The 18,359-nt window shown below is 35.8% G+C and overlaps 1 protein-coding gene across 1 annotated transcript in view; it reads right to left on the minus strand.

Annotated features, from left to right (window-relative positions):
* Window positions 1-18,359, minus strand: part of Tmlhe (trimethyllysine hydroxylase, epsilon) — a 45,959-nt gene that overhangs the window by 23,473 nt on the left and 4,127 nt on the right. The window contains exons 2-4 of the mRNA XM_036175389.1: window positions 12,154-12,330; window positions 2,843-3,122; window positions 1,075-1,194 (exon numbers count right to left, since the gene is read on the minus strand). Coding sequence (XP_036031282.1) covers window positions 1,075-1,194; window positions 2,843-3,122; window positions 12,154-12,330 — 577 coding nt within the window. The remainder of the gene's footprint in view (window positions 1-1,074; window positions 1,195-2,842; window positions 3,123-12,153; window positions 12,331-18,359) is intronic.

Consider the following 18,359-nt stretch of genomic DNA (forward strand, 5'->3'; position numbering starts at 1 on the left):
GTGTATACGCCATAGCATATGTGTGGAGGCCAGAGGAAAACTTGTGGGAATCGGTTCTCCCATCCCACCATGTGGGTGTCCCAGAGACTAAACACAGGTCACCAGGTTTGTTGAAAAGTGTCTTAACCAGCTGAGCCATCTCTCTGGCCCAGAATATTTTTAAGATTCAAACTCTTCAAATAAACCAATGTAACAATAATCAGATGGGTACTATCACCTTTTCCTACTATATTTTTAACACCACATGTACATGTACAATCATTTAACTAATATCATTGCCTCAGGCTCATAATCTGTATACAGAAGCAAGATCAACAATGACAAAGCAACAATCATAGAGGCCTCTATTAAGTAGCAAATACTAGTGTATAGCTACTGATTTAATATGAAAAAAGTTATTTTTCTGCCATTTCTCCTCTTCAACTTCTTGTTAGATTCAGAGTCTTCTTAATAGCATACTAATAACAGCAGTGTTTATAGGACTGACCTCTTTGCTATAACACAGTAAATGCAAGGAGATGTAATTTTTTTTTAAAAGATAAATTCTTATTGTTGAGCCCTGGCTGTTTCTGAACTCAGTAAAATCCACCAACCTCTGCCTCCTGAGTTCTGGAATTAAAGGTCTCTGTTACCATGCCAAAAATGTAATTTCTAAAGCTTATATTATAGTTAATTAACTTTTTTGGTGAGCTGTAATTACTTTGAGAAAATATTGTAAACCTGTATAATGGGTTGGAAGGCTGAGGCAGGAGAAATGTTCAAGACTAGGCTATATTGAATTCCAGTTCTAGGACAGCGCATCCAGGGCTACAGTGTAAGCCAGTGTCTGTTTCTTTCCACATACACACATGTGTATGTGTTGTATTTTAAATACAAATTATATTCCTAAATGTTTAATGAAGACTTAACTAGAATATTATTAAATGGCTATGTTTCCAGAGGAAGACAAAGAAATACTCAAAGTCCACAGTAAGTAAGCATGATCTTCATTGAAATAGAATGGAATACAATTAAGAAACTATTTAAGACCATCAACTAGAAGAAGAGTACACCAGAAAAGTATAATATACTTACCCACAGGGCTCTTGAAAGTAGGTAGTATCAGTGTGCCGATCTAGAGCTAGCTTGGTGTATGCAGTGTCACCTCTGGAAAAATCTGAAGTGAAATACCACATCCTTCCATAGATGGTTTCTCTGCCAAGTAAAATCAAGAAAAATTATATTTATTTGTAATAATTAATTTTTAATGTAATACTCAATGTAATATTTAATTGTAATATTTATAATTTTATTCATCATTGTTTCCTCTTAACATATATATAATAGTTATTGTTGTTACAGATTGCTATGAGGTGAAATTGACAGATAAAAATACCAGTCTGTCATTGATTGACACTCTGGGAATGTGAACTGAAAACCATTGAAATACTGAAATACTGCACATTCTGAAAGCTCAGAGATCACTGCCTGTTGTTTATATGATTATTTTAATAGCCTCCTCATTTAAGGCTATTCCATTTGTTTACTTTCATCTTATAGAAACAATGATATGGCTGCTTATAGTAAGTACAATTTTAATATAAGAACTACAGTCTTTCATTAATATTTAGATTTTTCAACAACAGTCCTTTTCTAATATAGTAGATAGTCTAATAAGGGTGACAGAAGTTTCCATATTATTCATATATCATAGAGATGCTTTTTTCATTTAATCTTTTGAACACAGAGGAACAAGAAAAAGAGAAAGTGATATTTTTGTTACGATTATGAGACCTGCTGTATTTCTCTTGTAGAATAATAAATTAGATTTTGCATTTATTTTCTCAGTGGGTTCAGATCTGAGGAAAGGATACTTTTTTTGTACGGTTTTTCAAGATGGATTTCTCTGTGTAGCCCTGGCTGTCCTATATCTCACTCTATAGACCATGCTGGCCTTGAATTCAGAGATACACCTGGGATTAAAGGACTGCACCACAACACCTAAATCCAAGAGCAAATAGGAAATACTTTTACTTTTGAAATAAGTTTCCAAGCCTTCTCAATAGTTTGATTAGCAGCAATTTACTTTATTTTAGAGCTTTGGAATTGTGTTTCAAACTGAATGGCTTATAAATGCTATTGATTATGCTTTACTAGCACTGTTCGAATGACCCAGCATACTTGGGTACTTTGGGCAGCACAATGAACACATGAATTTTATTAAATAAAAAAAAAACAAATACTATTTGTAATGAACTAAGTTTATGTCACATTTAATGCTACAGAAGATCAAGCTATATGTGAAATGGAGAATAGTAAAGAAAAGAATACTTTATTTAGGATAAGGAAACCCTAGGTATACTGCTTACTGTCATAGTGATCTTGGAAAAGTCACTAATTGTATCTTAGCACCAAGTGCTTATCAGTGGAACAGACAATAAAACATGATTAAAGATTGCTATAATGTCCAAAATAAAATATAGGGTGTGAGTATGCTAATTAAATGCAATACAATGTATCCAATGAAGCATTAACAACCAATTTATGATTGAGAGATAGGAATTTACAATGATAAAAACTGGATAATTTTTAGACCCTCTTTTTATATTTTTAAAATATAGAAATTTTACAATTTCAGGCCCCCTTTGAGCAGAATATAGTACAAGGAGGAAGTATTGATGGAGAGGGAAGGGAGGAGGAGAGAGATTACTTTCTTGGGGGGTGTGTGGCAGTATTAGAGACTAAACCTGGGCCTAATGCATTTGAGGAAGATGCTCCATGAACTAGATCTTTTTACATCTTTTAATTGGTGCTCACACTCTAGAAATTAGTTACTGTGGATTTCAGAAAATTAGTAAATTACCTGATTAAACTGATCCTTTCCGCCAACTTCTCTGTGTGTTCTTGAGTGGGAGGGACATTTTCTACAAATGCAATTCCATATAGCAGAAAGTTCTGCAGAAACTTCTTCACTTCATCATTTGTTTCTAAGAAACTCTGGAAATCAACAGATGGAACCTGGGCTTGTTGGTAGACTTTAGCATTCCATAATATTCTAGGGTGGATAACTTTTTGTTTCTGCCCTTCATAGCTATTTTTCACCAGCCAATCCAGATCATATCTAGTCACATGACCATCTGGCCCTTTTTAAGAGAAAAAAAGCATTAAAATAAAAATTTGAAAAACTGACAATTTACTACTTAAAAATGTTCATTTATTTCTCTGACATTAGTTTTACATTTTTAATTGTTTGAGAATTTCATAGATGCATGTTTTGATCAAATCCACCTCCCATTCACTCCCCTCCAATTCCTCTTGCCTACCACTTTCCCCTCAAACCTTATGTGCTGTGTTTTAAATCCACTGACACTACTTCATGAGTCTCTTCCTCATCCATGCTGGGAATTTTGGCTGGCTTGATCATATGCAAACAGTCACAACTGTGAGTTTTTGTGCAATGGCTTTGTCATGTCTGGTAGGTGCTTTTCTTACAAAGTTCATCAAAAAGTACAGGTATCCCCTCTTTCTAGATGGTGTGTGTGTGTGTGTGTGTGTGTGTGTGTGTGTGTGTGTGTCTAAGAACTACATGGGACCTCAAAAGTCTTTGCAATCTGTCTGCAATTATTCCTCTTGTAAACACCAAACTGATGATGGCTTTATTCCAAAAGAGTTGTCATGACTCCTAATTTAATTTCTTGAGAGATGATTTAGATGGAGACAACTCTTCCAGGATGATAAAACATGTGTGAATGCCATTTCCATCTCATTATCGAGCTTGTGCTACCAACTGATTCTGACAGTGTCTGGAGATGTCCTATAGGAGAATGCAAATTCTCCTTTATTCATGTTAGACTATAAGACAAAGGTTTAAGGTTTCAGCTAAGTCCTTTCATGTGCTAACATAGTTAGTTAAAAGACTGACCCAAAGAACCAAGCCTCTGGTTCATTGCTTCTTTTCCACTAACCAACAACTATAAAAGTGTAACCAGAGGAGGAGCCTTTCTCTCTTGATCATCTAGTCCCAAATAAACACACAGAAGCTTATATTCATTATAAATGCTTGGCCAATGGCTTAGGTTTATTACTAATTAGCTCTTACATTTAAATGAACCCATTTCTATTAATCTATGTATTCCCATGTGGTCTGTGGCTTACTGACATCTTGTTCCTTGGGTGGCTGGCTCAGGTCTGCCTCAATTCCATCCCTCTTCTTTTGAGTCCTCAGTTTCATTCTTCACCTAACCTTATCCTGCCTTGCCATAGGCCCAAACAGCTTTATTATCAACCAATGAGAGCAACACACATTCATAATGTACAGAAGGACCATCCTACATCATAAAAGAATTAACTTATACCTGGCATTGAAATTTTAATTTCAGAGCCTATACTATGTGTGATAGGTATTCTCCCCTCTGCTATAGAGTAACACTATTTAAACTCTTTTTTATATTTGTTAATTATATACTTGGGAAGCTTTTACAGTAGTAGGTTTCCATATGGCTTTTTCAAATGTGAGTTACCCTTTTCATAACTACCTCTTCCTACCCAGCTGCTCTAGTCCCCATCCCACCTAAACCTTCCTGTTCCTTTATTTATCTTTCCCCCTTCATACCACCTGATACCCATTCCCTTGAAATTCTCCTCTCATGTCCCTTTCCTAGTTTTCTGACTTCTATGGTTACTCCAATTTAAACACATGTATCATACAAATAAATCAAAGCTAGTATCCACACAAATGAGAACATGCAGCTTTTGTATTTCTGCATCTAGGTAATCTGACTTAGAATGATAATTTCCAGCTGTATTCATTTATATGTGAATTTCATTTTTTTACAACTGAATAATATTTTGTTGAATATATGTACATTTTCATTACCATTCATAATCTGATAGATATCTAGACTGTTTCCATCTCCTAGCTATATTGAATAGAGCAGCAATGAACAAGGGCAGAAAGTCTTTTGGATATACGCCCAAAATTTGTATAGCTGAATTATACTGTAGATCTATTTCTAGCTTTTTTTGGGACCTCTGTACATTTCCATAATGCTACACCAGTCTGAACTCCATCAACAGTAAATAAGTGCTTCCCTTCACACACACACAATCTAGTACTCTTTAAAAAAATATTAGTCATATAAGATGAATTCTGAAAGTAGTTTTACTTTGTCTTTCCCTGCTGATTAAGAATGCTGAATGTTTTTAAAGTATTAAAATGATTTATCAACCATTTTTATTTCTTCTTTGGGGAGCTTTGCTTGCATTCATGCTCCTATTTTTTAAATTGGGTTGCTTGTTTTCTTGGTGTTTAGTTTAGCTTTTTTTTTTTTTTTAGTTCCTCATATATTCTAGATACTAACCCTCTGTCAGATGTAGAGCTAGTAATTTTTTCTCTTTCTATAGGCTGACTGTTCACTCAAATAATGGTGTTTTTACTATACATAAGCTTTTAAGTTTCATGAAGTTCCAATTATTAATTGTTTGTCTTAATGGCTACCCTACTGGGGTCCTGTTTAGAAAGTTACTTCCAGCCAGGCAGTGTTAGCACCTGGGAGATGGAGGCAGATGGACCTTTCAGCTCCAGGCCAGCATGATCTACAGAGTAAGTTCCAGGACAGTCAGAGCTACACAGAGAAATCTTGTCTTGAAGAGAGAGAGAGAGAAAAAAAAAACAAAGCAGAAAATTACATTCTGTGCATATGAGTTGAAGTGTATTTCTTACTTTCTCCTCTATCAGATTCAGGATATTAGGTCCTATGTTGAGATTCTTGATGCATTTGGAATTGTGTTTTGCGCAAGGTAAGAAACAGGATCCAGTTTTATATGTAGCTATTCAATTTGACTATTCAATTTGTCAAAGATGCTGGTTTTTTCTCCAATGTGTTTGACAAAGCCTGTTTGTCAAAAGTTAGATGTCTGTAGGAGCATGGGCTTATATCTGGGTCCTCAATTCTGTTCCCACTAATCAATGTGTTTTATTTTTAAAGTATTCATTTTAGTTTGTGTGTGTATGCTTGTGTGTGGGTATCTGCACATGAGTGCACCTGCCCTCAGAAGCCAGAGGCATTTGATCCCCTAAAGCTTGAGTTCTAGGCTGTTGTAAACCACTTAAAATGAATACTCTGGGAATCTAACTTCAGTCTATATAAGAGCAGTATATGATCTTAACCACTGAAACACCTCTCTGTCCCCAATATATCTGTTTATACACAAGTAATATGATGTTTTTACTACTGTATCTCTGTAGTATAACTTGAAAATCAAGGATGGCTATATCTAACAGTGATTTTATTGTTCAGGATTGTTTTGGTTATTCTGGGTCTTTTGTGCTTGCATTTGAATTCTGAGATTGTTTTTCAATTTCTGTAAGGAATTACATTGGAATTTTGATGGGGTTGCAGGGGATCTATAGATTGCTTTTGGTCAGATGGCCATTTCACAATATCACTCCATAAGCACGAGATGACTTTCTATTTTCTGGTATCTACATCACTTTTTTTTTTTTAAGTGTCTTAATGTTTTCATTGTACAAGTATTCCATTTCCTTGGTTAGATTTAGTTCAAAATATTTTATTTTCTGAAGCTATTATGAATGGGTTTGCTTCCCTGTTTTCTTAGTGTTTTCCATTGGTATAGAGGATGGCTACTTTTTTTCATGTTAATTTTGCACTCTGTTACTTTGCTGAATATATTTATTAGCTGTAGTTTTCTGTTGGAGTCTTTAGGATCTTTTTTGCATAGAATCATATCATCTGCAAATATCTGAATTTTTTCCTATTTGTATCCACTTTATCTCTTCTTGTTTTGTTGTTCTAGCTAAGACTTCAAGCATTATATTGAACAGGAGTCAAGAGAATGGGCATAGTTATTTCTGATTTTAGTAGAAATATTGGAGTTTTTATTTGTTTAGTATGTTGGCTTTTGGCTAGTTGTATATTGCCTGTATTAATTTGAGATACATCCTGATTCTCTCTAGGACTTTTATCATGAATAGATGCATTTTATTGAAGTTCTTTTCTGCATCTAATAAGATGATCATGTGGTTTCTGTCCCTAAGTCTAATTTTTGTGGCAGATTACACTTACTGACTTACATATGCTGAACCATACCTGCATCTCTAGGATGAAAGCCACTTGATTATGATTGATGACTTTTTCTTATGCTCTTAAATTCAGTTTACAAGTATTTATTGAGAATTTTTGTGTCTATTTTCATCAGAGATATAGGCCTATAATTTTTCATCTGGTTTTTGATATCAAGTTATTAGTGGTTTCATAAAAAACAATTTGAAAATGTTCCTTACATTTCTATTTAATGGGATTATTTGAAGAGTATTGGTGTTCTTTGAAGGTCTTATAGAGTTCTGTCCCAAATCCATCTGATCCTGGACTGTTTCTTTTTTAATAGTTGGGGGTATTTTTAATGATTGTTCCTATTTAATTGCTTGTTATAGGTATGTTTAAATGATTTACTTCATGTAAGTTTAAGTTTAGAAGTCATATGCATCTAGAAATTCATCTATTTCTTTTAGACTTTCCACATTTCTGGAACATAAGCTTTTTATAGTATATCCTTATGATTCTCTGAATTTTCTGTCTCTGCTATAATACCTCCCATTTAATCATCTCTAGTTCTATTAATTTGTGTCTCCTCTCCCTTCTAATTAATTTGGTTAAAGGTTAGTCAAACTTGTTAATATTTCAAAGAACCAACACTCTGTTTCATTGAAACTATTTTTTCCTGCTTCTATTTCATCCATGATTTTGCTTATCTCTTCTTATCTACTGTTTTGGGGTGTTGTTTTGGTTTTACCATGGTTTTCAAGTGCATGATTAAGTTATTAATTGAGATCTCTCCATTTTTTATGTAGGCATTTAGTGCTATAACCTTTCTTCTTAGAACTGCCTTCATTGTGTCCCATAGATTTTATTATGTTGTGTTTTTACTTTCATTCAATTCTAAGGATTTGAAAATTTCCTGCTTGATTTCTTTCTTCACCCAACTATCATTCAGTAGTGTTGCATTGTATAGTCTCCATGATTTTATGTACTTTCTGTATTTTTGTATTGCTCTTGATATCTACCTTTATTCCACTGTGGTCAGATAGAATGCAGGATGTTATTTCAAATTTCCTGTATTAGTAGAGATTTGCTTTGAATCCTTGTAAGTAGTCAATTTTAGAGCAAGTTCTATGGGCTGCTAAAAAGAAGGCACATTCTTTAGTGTTTGGTTGGATTGTTCTATAGATGTCTGTTAAACTCTTCTCATTTTCTGTTTATTTTATGATGTAAGTTAACTTCAGTTTATCTCTTGAGTTTTTTGTAGGGGACCTGTCTATTTGTGAGAGTGAGGTGTTAAAGTCATCCACTATCACTGTGTTGGAGTTAATCTGTGGTTGCAGATCTAATAGTATGGTTTTTTTTTTTTAAATAAAATTAGGTGTATCTGTGTTTGGTGCATATATATTTACAAATATAATACATTCTTGGTGGATTGTTTCTTCAATAAATATGAAGAGACCCTCTATATCTCTTCTAACTAGTTCTAATTTCAGTATATTTTGTCAGATATTAGAATAGCTTGCTTCTTAGCTCTGCTTGTTTGAATTACATTTTTCCATCCCTTTACCATAAGGTGTTACCTATTGTTGCAAGTAAGGTGTGTGTGTGTGTGTGTGTGTGTGTGTGTGTGTGTGTGTGTGCTTGAGGCAATTAAAAAAAGATGCATCCTGCTTTCTAATACATCTGTTCACCTGTGTCTCTTTATTGGGTGGCTGGGACCATTAATATTAAGAGGTATTAGGCAGGTGGCGGTGGTGGCACATGCCTTTAATCCCAGCACTCAGGAGGCAGAGGCAGGTGGATCTGTGAGTTCAAGGCCAGCTTGGGCTACAGAGTGAGTTCCAGGAAAGGCTCCAAAGCTACACAGAGAAATCCTGTTTCTAAAAACCAAAAAAAGGGAGGTATTATTGAAAATTGTGCATTAATTTGTGCCATGTTGTTGTTTTGTAGTGTTTTCTTGGACTTCTTTGAATTAACTCTTCTGGAATTATTTATTTCCTGTGACTCTTGGGTGTGTTTATTCTTCTCTTCAGACCAAAGTAGTCCTTCAAATATCCTTTGTAGTGCTGGTTTAGTGGTCATAAATTCCTTTAATCTATTCTTTTTTGTTGTTGTTGTTGTTTTTTCCCAAGACAGGGTTTCTCTGTAGCTTTGGAGCCTGTCCTGGACTAGCTCTGTAGACCAGGCTGTCTAGTTTGACATTTGTGGTTTCAGAACTTGGACTATATATTTTCAGGCCTTTCTGTTTCTATAAGTTTTTGTCTAATAATCAGATGTTATTCTGATAGGCCTGCTTTTATAAGTAACTTTACTTTTCTCTCTTGTATCTTTCAATATTCTTTCTTTATTCTGTGTTCTTAATGTTTTAACTACAACATGTAATGAGGAATTTCTTTTCTGGCTCTGGCTCTTTGGTAGTCCTCTTGTACCTGAATGGGCATCTTATTCTCTAGGTTTAGAAAAATTTCCGTCTATTTCTATGCTTTTGCTATGGTATTCTTCTATGCCAGCAGTTCAAAGGTTAGTTTTTTTATGGTGTTCCAGATGATAGGAAGCTGGCATGTGGGTGCTCAGAACCAAATTACATGCTCTTCAAGAGCAGCAACTGCTTAACTAATGATTTATCTCTCCAGGCCCTGTTCTTATATATTTTTTTAATTTTTCTTATTTTTTATTATAATTACATAATTTCTTCTCCCCTTTCCTACCTCTAAATCCTTTAATACATGATGCACCTCCCATATTTATGGCCTCTCTTTTTTTCATTGTTTTTTTATATGTATATTTCTCTAAATACATAACATGCATAGTCTGTATAATGTTATTTGTATGTATGTTTACAGGGCTGACTATTTGGTATTGGATGACCAGTTGGTGTACCTCTTCCTGTGGTGAAGATTACTTCTCCAACTTTCAGCATTCCTTAGTTGCCTGAAGTTCTTTGCATAGGGCTGAGATCTCCTGGACTTTTCCTCATCCATATGATCATGATTGTTGTTGTTCTTGTTCAGCTCATGTTTAGGCAGTCATGTTGGTGAGACTTTAGGAGTGTAGCTTCTGACATTCCCAGGAGAAAGGATCTCACAACAAACTCCCTGTTACTCTAGCTCTTACTTGTTAATATATTTTCTAAAAACTTTTCATTTACTTTTACTGAGTGATCTAATTTCTCTACTCCCCCCCCCCACCCGAGTCTTTTGTTTTCTACATTAGCTATTCTGTTGGTGAGTCTTTCCACTGAAGTTTTTAATTTTTTGAATTTTTCATTTCCAGCTTCATATCAGCTTGGCTTTTGTTAAGCAATTCTTTTTGTTAAATTATATTTTTGTAACTTGGGCTTATTTCTGCATTTCAGTCATGTCTTTGTTTTTGTTCTTTTGGAGTATATTCATGTCTTTGAATTGTTTGAACATAGTTGTAATTATTCTTTTAAGTTCTTTGTCTGGAAGTTTTTCCAGGTTACTTACATTTAGGTGCTATTATTATGTGATTAGTTTGTGGAGGAGACATACAGTCTTGTTTTTTTTTTTTTTTTCTGGGACTTGCACATTTTGAATAGTTTGTTGGTTGATGTTTTTCCTTTCTTCCCTTATGTCTTTCTTCTAAAACTTCTCTTTCTTCTTTTAGCAGACAAATTTACAATGTTCAGAAGGTTGAGATGCTCATTTTCCTCTGTGGGGTTTGTGAAATATCTGGAGTGGTGTAGGCAGGCCCAAGTAGACTAAGCCAGATTCTCTTCTTTCTGAGGAAGGATGTGTTGGTTGTACTCCTGAAGCAAAATTCTTAGTGTAGCAGGAATCTTAACAGGTCTTATTAATAAAATCAAACCTGAGGCCAGTTACTGGGGTGAAAGCTGGAAGATCAGAGAAGCAGAACAAGCCACAGCTACCTCACCTTGCCAGTTCCTCAGCTGATTCTGTTTCCTCAGACTGGAAGCCTCTGAGTTCTCATCCAAAATGGGCCTCAGCTGAACTGTGCTGCTCGAAAGCCTGAATGCTTAACCAGCCAAATGCTTAACCAGCCAAGTGCTTCTAGTTTCTGGTCTTCACGCCTTATATATCTTTCTATTTTTGCCATCACTCCCTGGGATTAAAGGCTCACTTCTTGGGATTAAAGGCGTGTGTCACAATGCCTGGCTGTTTCCAATGTGGCCTTGAACTCACAGAGATCCAGAGGGATTTCTGTCTCTGAAATGCTGGGATTAAAGGCGTGAGTGCCACCATTTTCTAGCCTCTATATCTAGTGGCTATCTGTTCTCTGACCCCAGATAAATTAATTAGGGTGCACAGTATTTTGGGGAACACAATACCACCACACTTAGGAGCTGTAGGTCATCATGGTGTAGGAGCCCATGGTCCTTGCCTGAAGTGTGGCTGGATGTATAGTCAGGCCTAATCAGGGGAGGCCTAGGTTTCTTCTCTAGTGCAAGAGGTTCCTGGAGAATGTGAGAAGGCCTAAGTAGGTCTCCCTGGTCGTCTTCTTGCTACAGGGGATATGCAGGCTGGGATCCCAGAACAAAATTCTTGGGAGCTGTAGGCAGGCCTGGACAGGAGGCAGACTTGGAGCATTTTTTTTTCAGGAGGCATAGGAGGGCTTCAGCAGGGGAAATGGTGTTCAGGAGGCTATTCAGGCTGGTCTCCTGGTCCAGGGGTTTCCCAGGGAGGTATGGGTTGGCTTAAGCAAGGGAAGCAAGGTCCTCTTACTTTCTGCTGAGAATGTTAATTCTTATACATGCAACCCAAGCACTCAGAAGGAGAATCACTAGTATGAGGCCAGTCTGATCTACATAGTGAATTTAAGGACAGCTGGGGGCTATTTTACAAAACCTTGTCTCAAAACAAAATGCAAAACAAATCAAGACAGAACACTGATGAAAGCAGACACCCTTGCAATGTTTCCTAACTTAGAGATTATCCCATCTGAAAATTAAGTATGATGCTAGCTGTAACAAAACAAAACAAAATCAAAATGCTATCGATACTGCTTCCAAAGCAAGGGGGAAAACTAACAGAAAAATTCCCTATTTTGGAAAGAGCCAAACCATTATTTTCGTAAAATCTTTATTCTTTAAAAGAATACCTCAAAAAAATCCAAGAAATCCCTGTATACTTACAAGTAAAAAAGAGTGTGGTTTCATCTAGACGAATGGTCTTTGGTTTGATACATAAATCCACACTGGCAGTGTCCAAGCTCCGCTGGTGAGTCTTAGAATTATAGCATGATGCTGAGCGGCAGTGGTCTCGAAGCCAGACATAATCAAAGCGCATCACAGTGCTAGAATATTGCAGTTCTAGGGAAAAGATCAGATTTAACAGAAATACTTATTTAGAAAAACTAAACACCAACAGTAAAAAACATTCTTTCTAAAAGAATTTTACTAACAAACAAGAGTAACAAAGGACAGCCCCTTGGCAGTTAAAAGTATCATACAATTTCTATGATACAAATGGTATGATTTTGGTATATAAAACACATAAGAGTATAAAAGGCTTAGATATATACCTAAATAGGAGAGGGTGCACAAGAAGTATTTTTGTACTACTTTAGCAATTCTTCTGTTATGTTGAAGTAATAAAAAAATTAGAATCAACAGAAAGTTAATGACTTTCCTATATACCAGTTTACCTATTTAGCAAAAGTAAAATTTACAAAAGCAATAGAAACTATAATATGACTGGAAATAAAATGTAGAGAAGTAATATGAAGAAATCTATTAAACTATTCTAGAAGACTTGAAGGAACCCAAAAGGTTCCATATTCACAGATAGGCAATTTCAAAACTAGAAAAGATAAATTTACTTAGAAATTAATGGACAAATTTCATGTAATATCAATCTATATCTTAGAGATTTTCATATATTAGACAAGATAATTCTAAAACTCATTTTGAAAAATGAGAAAGTAACAATTTTGTAGAAGGTATGAGACACCAGCTATAAAAGCACATTATAAAATTATAGTTTTAAGTGTATTAGTATATAATAGATCAAGAAAACAAAATGGCATTCCAAACTAGACCCATAAATACATGGAAATATGGCAAATGAAAAAAGGTGTCATTTTATGACAGCACAAGAAAGATTGACTTCTTTATAAATGACAATGGAAAAATTATCTGGGAATAGAAAATTCTTCAAATTATTAAAAAAACACCTGATAGGTTAAAATATATACAATGAAAACTTTAAATCTCTGAAGAAAGAAGCTTCAGAAGATACTATAAAATGGAAAGACCTTCCATGTTCATGAACTGGTAGACTCAATATTATGAAAATGACCATTCTACCAAAACCAAGTTATTGTAGATTCAATACAGTTCCAATCAAAATCCCACAGAAGTCTTCATAGAAATAGAAAAAAAATTCTAAAATTCATATGGAACCACAAAAGATCCTAGATAGTCAAAGCTATCCTGAGCAAAAACACAAAACAAAACAAAAAACAATGCTGGAGGGATTGCCATCCCAGATCTCAAGAGATATTGCAGAGTATAAAAACAGCATGGTACTGGCGCGCGCACACACACACACACACACACACACACACACACAGAGAGAGAGAGAGAGAGAGAGAGAGAGAGAGAGAGAGAGAGAGAGAGAGAGAGAGAGAAATATAGACCAATGGAACAAAATAGAAGATTCCAACATGAGTATATGTAACTACAGCCATCTGATATTGACAGAGGGACAAAAAACATACACCAGGGTAAAGACAGCATTTTCAACAAAATGATCCTGGAAAAATTAGATGTATACTGTAAAAGAATGACATCAGACCTATATATATCACTCTCCACCAAAACTAACTCCAAGTGGATCAGAAACCTCAATGTGAAAACTGAAACACTGAAACTGCTATGAGAAAATATAATTGACAAAGGTGTAGGGGAGGTCTTTCTGAATATGACTCCATTTGCCCAGGAATTAAGGCCAACAATTGACAACTGGGACCTCACAAAACTAAAAAAGTACAAGTAAGGAAATAATTAGTTGAATAAAGGGGAATCCCATAAAATGGGGGAGAATTTTTGCCAGCTATACATCTGACAGTGGGTAAATATCCAGAATGTGGAAAGAACTACAAAAAGTCAAGGAAACAAAGAACCCAGGTAAAACAATAAGCTATGGATCTGAACAGAGAGGGTTTTTTTTTCAGGGTTGTATTTATATATTCATACATACATACATATATATGTATACATGTAATAACAATAATCAAAGAAAAAGAAGCCGTCAATTTGAGAGTGGGGGATGAGAGAGGTATTGGAGGGAGGGCACCTGGGAGTACTTGGAGTGATAAAAGAGAAGGGAAAAAGTGGTGTAATTATATTTTAATTAAAATGTATAAAAATAAAATGATGAAAAGCTTTAAAAACAACAGTAAAAGTAATAAAGCTTTTGTTTAAGAAGTAAAAGAAAACTACTCCAATTAATTTGAACTTATAATGACTAATTAAAAAAGATAGAACAAGAACTCAATCTTTCCTTGTAGTGTAGAAGCTGCTGGGCTCCAAGCATGGCATACTTCTGTGTTTTCTCTGACTCTTTCTCCAGGCCAGTTTGGTCCCCCTCTGTTTCATGGAAACTATTCGCATCTTTTCAATACTATTAGCTTCTGTTTTCTTGCCTTCCCCCCATTTATTGAAAAGAGATTTTTTTCATATAAAATATACTGATTATGGTTTCCCCTCCCCCTACTCCTCCCAGTTCCTCCCACCACTAATCCCACTTGGTCCATCCTCTTTCTGTCTCTCATTAGAAAACAAACAGGCTTCTAAAGAATAATAATAAAAAATATTATTAAGATAAGATAAATAAGATAAAACAAAAGCTAACTCATCAGAATAGGACAAAACAAACAGAAGAAAAAGAGCCCAAGAAAAGACACAAAAAATGGATACTGATGCAGAGACCTACTTGTTGGCACACTCAGGAATCCCAGAAAAACACCAAACTGGAAGCCATAATATATACACAAAGGACCCATGGGGTAAAAAGATAGAGGAGAAACATAAGTAAAATGAAAGATTAAAAAAAAAAATTTAATCCCTGACATGACATTATGAGACAAAAAAAAAAAAACTCCAAAGATGCCATTGAGTTCATTTTCTGTTGACCCTCTACTGCTGGGCATGCAGCCTACCCTTGAGAGTAGTTTGTTTCCCCAGTGAGACACCTTTAGAGAAAACTAGTTTCTTATTTGCAAATGGTTATCAATTGGCGATTGCTTCAGGGTTAGGAATGAGGGCATGTGTCCACTTCTCCTTTCAGCTGTAGGACCCCATCTAGTATGGACCCATGCATGCCCCAGTCTCTGTGAGTTCGTATGTGTGTCAATCCTGTTAATTTAGAGGGCAGTATTGCCTTGGTATCTTCCATATCCTCTGGCCCTTATACTCTTTCTGTCTCCTCTTCTGAAAGGAAGCCATAATATATACACAAAGGACCTGATACAGACCCATGCAGGATCCATGCTGCCTCTGTCTCTTTTTGCATTCATGTGTGTTTTGATCATTAGAGGGATTTGTTTTCTTGGTGTTCTCTATCCCCTCTGGCTCTTAAAGCTTCTCTGATGGTGTCTGTGCTAGGCACTTATCTTTGAGTATAGCAGAATGTCATTAGGAGTCATTTTATTGCTATGTTCTTTCAGTAGAAAAGTAATATTTGGTTTTGCCCTAGGTCCTGGGCTATCTAGTCTCAGCTTCTTGGTCATCCCAGCAGTGTTGGTTATGGATCTATCTTGTAAAGTGGGCCTTAAATCAAATCAGATATCAGATACAAGATTTATGCCACCATATCTTGCAGGCAGGACACCATTGTAGATCAAAGGGTGAATAGAGTTTTCAAAAGAAATAAAAATGGCAAAGCAGTATCTCAAAAAGTGTTCATCCTTCCTAGCAATTATGGCAATGCAAATTAAAACAGCTTTGGTATTTCATCTTACCCCAGTCAGAATGACAAAGATCAACAAAACAATGAACAACAAATGCTGGTGAGGACATGGGGAAAGAGAACCCCTCATTCACTGTTGGTAGAATTGCAAACTACTGCAGCTGCTCTAGAAATCAGTATAGAGAATTCTCAAATAAGCCAAAAATAAGTCTACTGTATGATCCATATTACACTCCATCACTGTTAAGCCAAGGCCTTTCCTTTCTTGTTTATCCCCGAGATTACACATTAATATAAATATTCCAAATTTTAAAAGTCCTATAATGTTTAAAAAATTAAACACTTAAAAATTGTCTATAAAATATCCAGTCTCTTTTAAAATCCAAAGTTCCTGTGAAAATTCCAAACTCTCTTTAAAAGTTCAAACTCCAACAGTATAAATAATTCAACATCCAATATCTAGGATCCACTCATTATCTTCTAGACTCCTCCAAAGGCCTTGGGTCATTTCTCTAGCTTCACCCTGTGTAGCACACACAGCTTGTTTTATAGGCTCTGGCTGGCTCCTCTCCACTACTGCTGTTGTTATTGGTGGTCATCCCATGGTATTGGCATCTCCAAAATGCTGGGATCTCTTGCAGCAACTGGGCTGCATTTTCACCAATAGCCCCTCCTGGGCTCTATCAGGGACTGCAGCTCTGCCACTCAGAGCCAAGCCTCAGCTTCTCTCCACAACCCCTTCATGCCTTCAAAACCAGTACCATCCGGGTGGCTCTTAAACTATTAAGTTTGGCTGACAGCACAAGGTACAACCTTGTCCTCCTCTGGAACACAGCTCCTGTGTGCAGACCCTGTGATAACACTTCCCAGAAGTCTTAACCTCAGTGATGCTGGTCTCTTCCTGATCACAGCTGATTCTTCAGCCTCAGCTGACCATCATCTAGTACCCCAGAAAAGCAAAGGTTTTACTTCAGTGGTTTTGGACTCTTGTTAATCACAGCTGATTCTTCAGCTCCAGCTGACCAAACACCACAGATTCATTACACAAATGGCCTGATAGAGTCTTTGCTTTCATTTGAAACTTTACAAGCCAGGCTTTCATTGTTTGGACTACACTCAACATTCTTTATCTTAAAGACTCCTATAGAACAGCCCACTGAAGTCTCAACACTCAATGGATTTTCTAGCCCAAAGATCCAAAGTACTTTTACAATCTTCCCAAAACCTACATGGTCAGGTCTGTCATAACAACACTTCACTCCTGGTACCAGTTTCTTTCTTAGTTAGGGTTATCACTGCTGTGATGAAATACCGTGGCCAAAGCAACTTAGGGAGGAAAGGGTTTATTTGGCTTACTTTCACATTACTGTTTATCATTAAAGGATATACTGTTTATCATTAAAGGATATCAGGATAAGATCTCAAACAGGACAGGAACCTGGAGGCAGGAGCTAATGCAGAGGCCATGGAGGAGTAATGCTTACTGGCTTGCCTGCTTACTTATAGAATCCAGGACCACCAGCCCAGAGGTGGCACCACCCACAATGGGATGGGCCCACTATTAATCATTAATTAAGAAAATGCCCTACAGGCTTGCCTATAGCCCTTAAGGAGACATTTTCTCAATTGAGTTTCCCTTCTCACTGATGATTCTAGTTGACATCAAACTAGCCAGCACAGTTAGCTAAGTCCTCATTGCCTCCAACTGTCACTTTTCTTCTTCATCAGTGCTAACTCTCTAAGCCATGGGTCTATAATCCTGGCACTCAGGAAGCTGAGACAAAAGGATCTTGAGTTTGAGGCCAACAAAGACTACATAATGAGTGCTAGGTTAGCTTTGATACAAAGTGAGACAATGCCTTAAAATCGATCAATCGATCGATAGATAGATAGATAGAGACATACATACATATATACATAGATGCATAGATAGATACATAGATAGACAGGCAGACAATTAAGGATATCCTGCCATTTGCCACAACAGATGGCTCTGCAGGATATAATGCTTAATGAACTAAGTCAAGTATGTAATGAAAAATGTGGTATGATTTCACATATTATGTGGAAAATAAAAAAATTCAACTATACAGAGATAGAGGATAAAGAAGTAGTTACTGGGAAAAAGACAACTGGGAGGAAATAGGAACTATAGATCAGAAGATACACAGTAGCAGAGGAGTAGGATGATCAAGACTATAAATTTAATGTACAATGTGAGTATAGTTAATAATAGTGTATAAATGTTAATTTGCTTAATAAATAACTAATAATTTTATTGTCTACATGTATCTCATAATACCATGTTACTTACATTAAATATACACAATAAATTTATTTAAAAAAACACTTATTCAAGAAAATATCTACTGAACTTTAGATAGTAAAAGTAGAAACATGTGGTCTGTTTTAGACATTCCTTATTCCT

The sequence above is a fragment of the Onychomys torridus genome, chromosome X (genome assembly GCF_903995425.1).
Source record: "Onychomys torridus chromosome X, mOncTor1.1, whole genome shotgun sequence".
In the NCBI taxonomy this organism is placed as follows: Eukaryota; Metazoa; Chordata; class Mammalia; order Rodentia; family Cricetidae; genus Onychomys; species Onychomys torridus.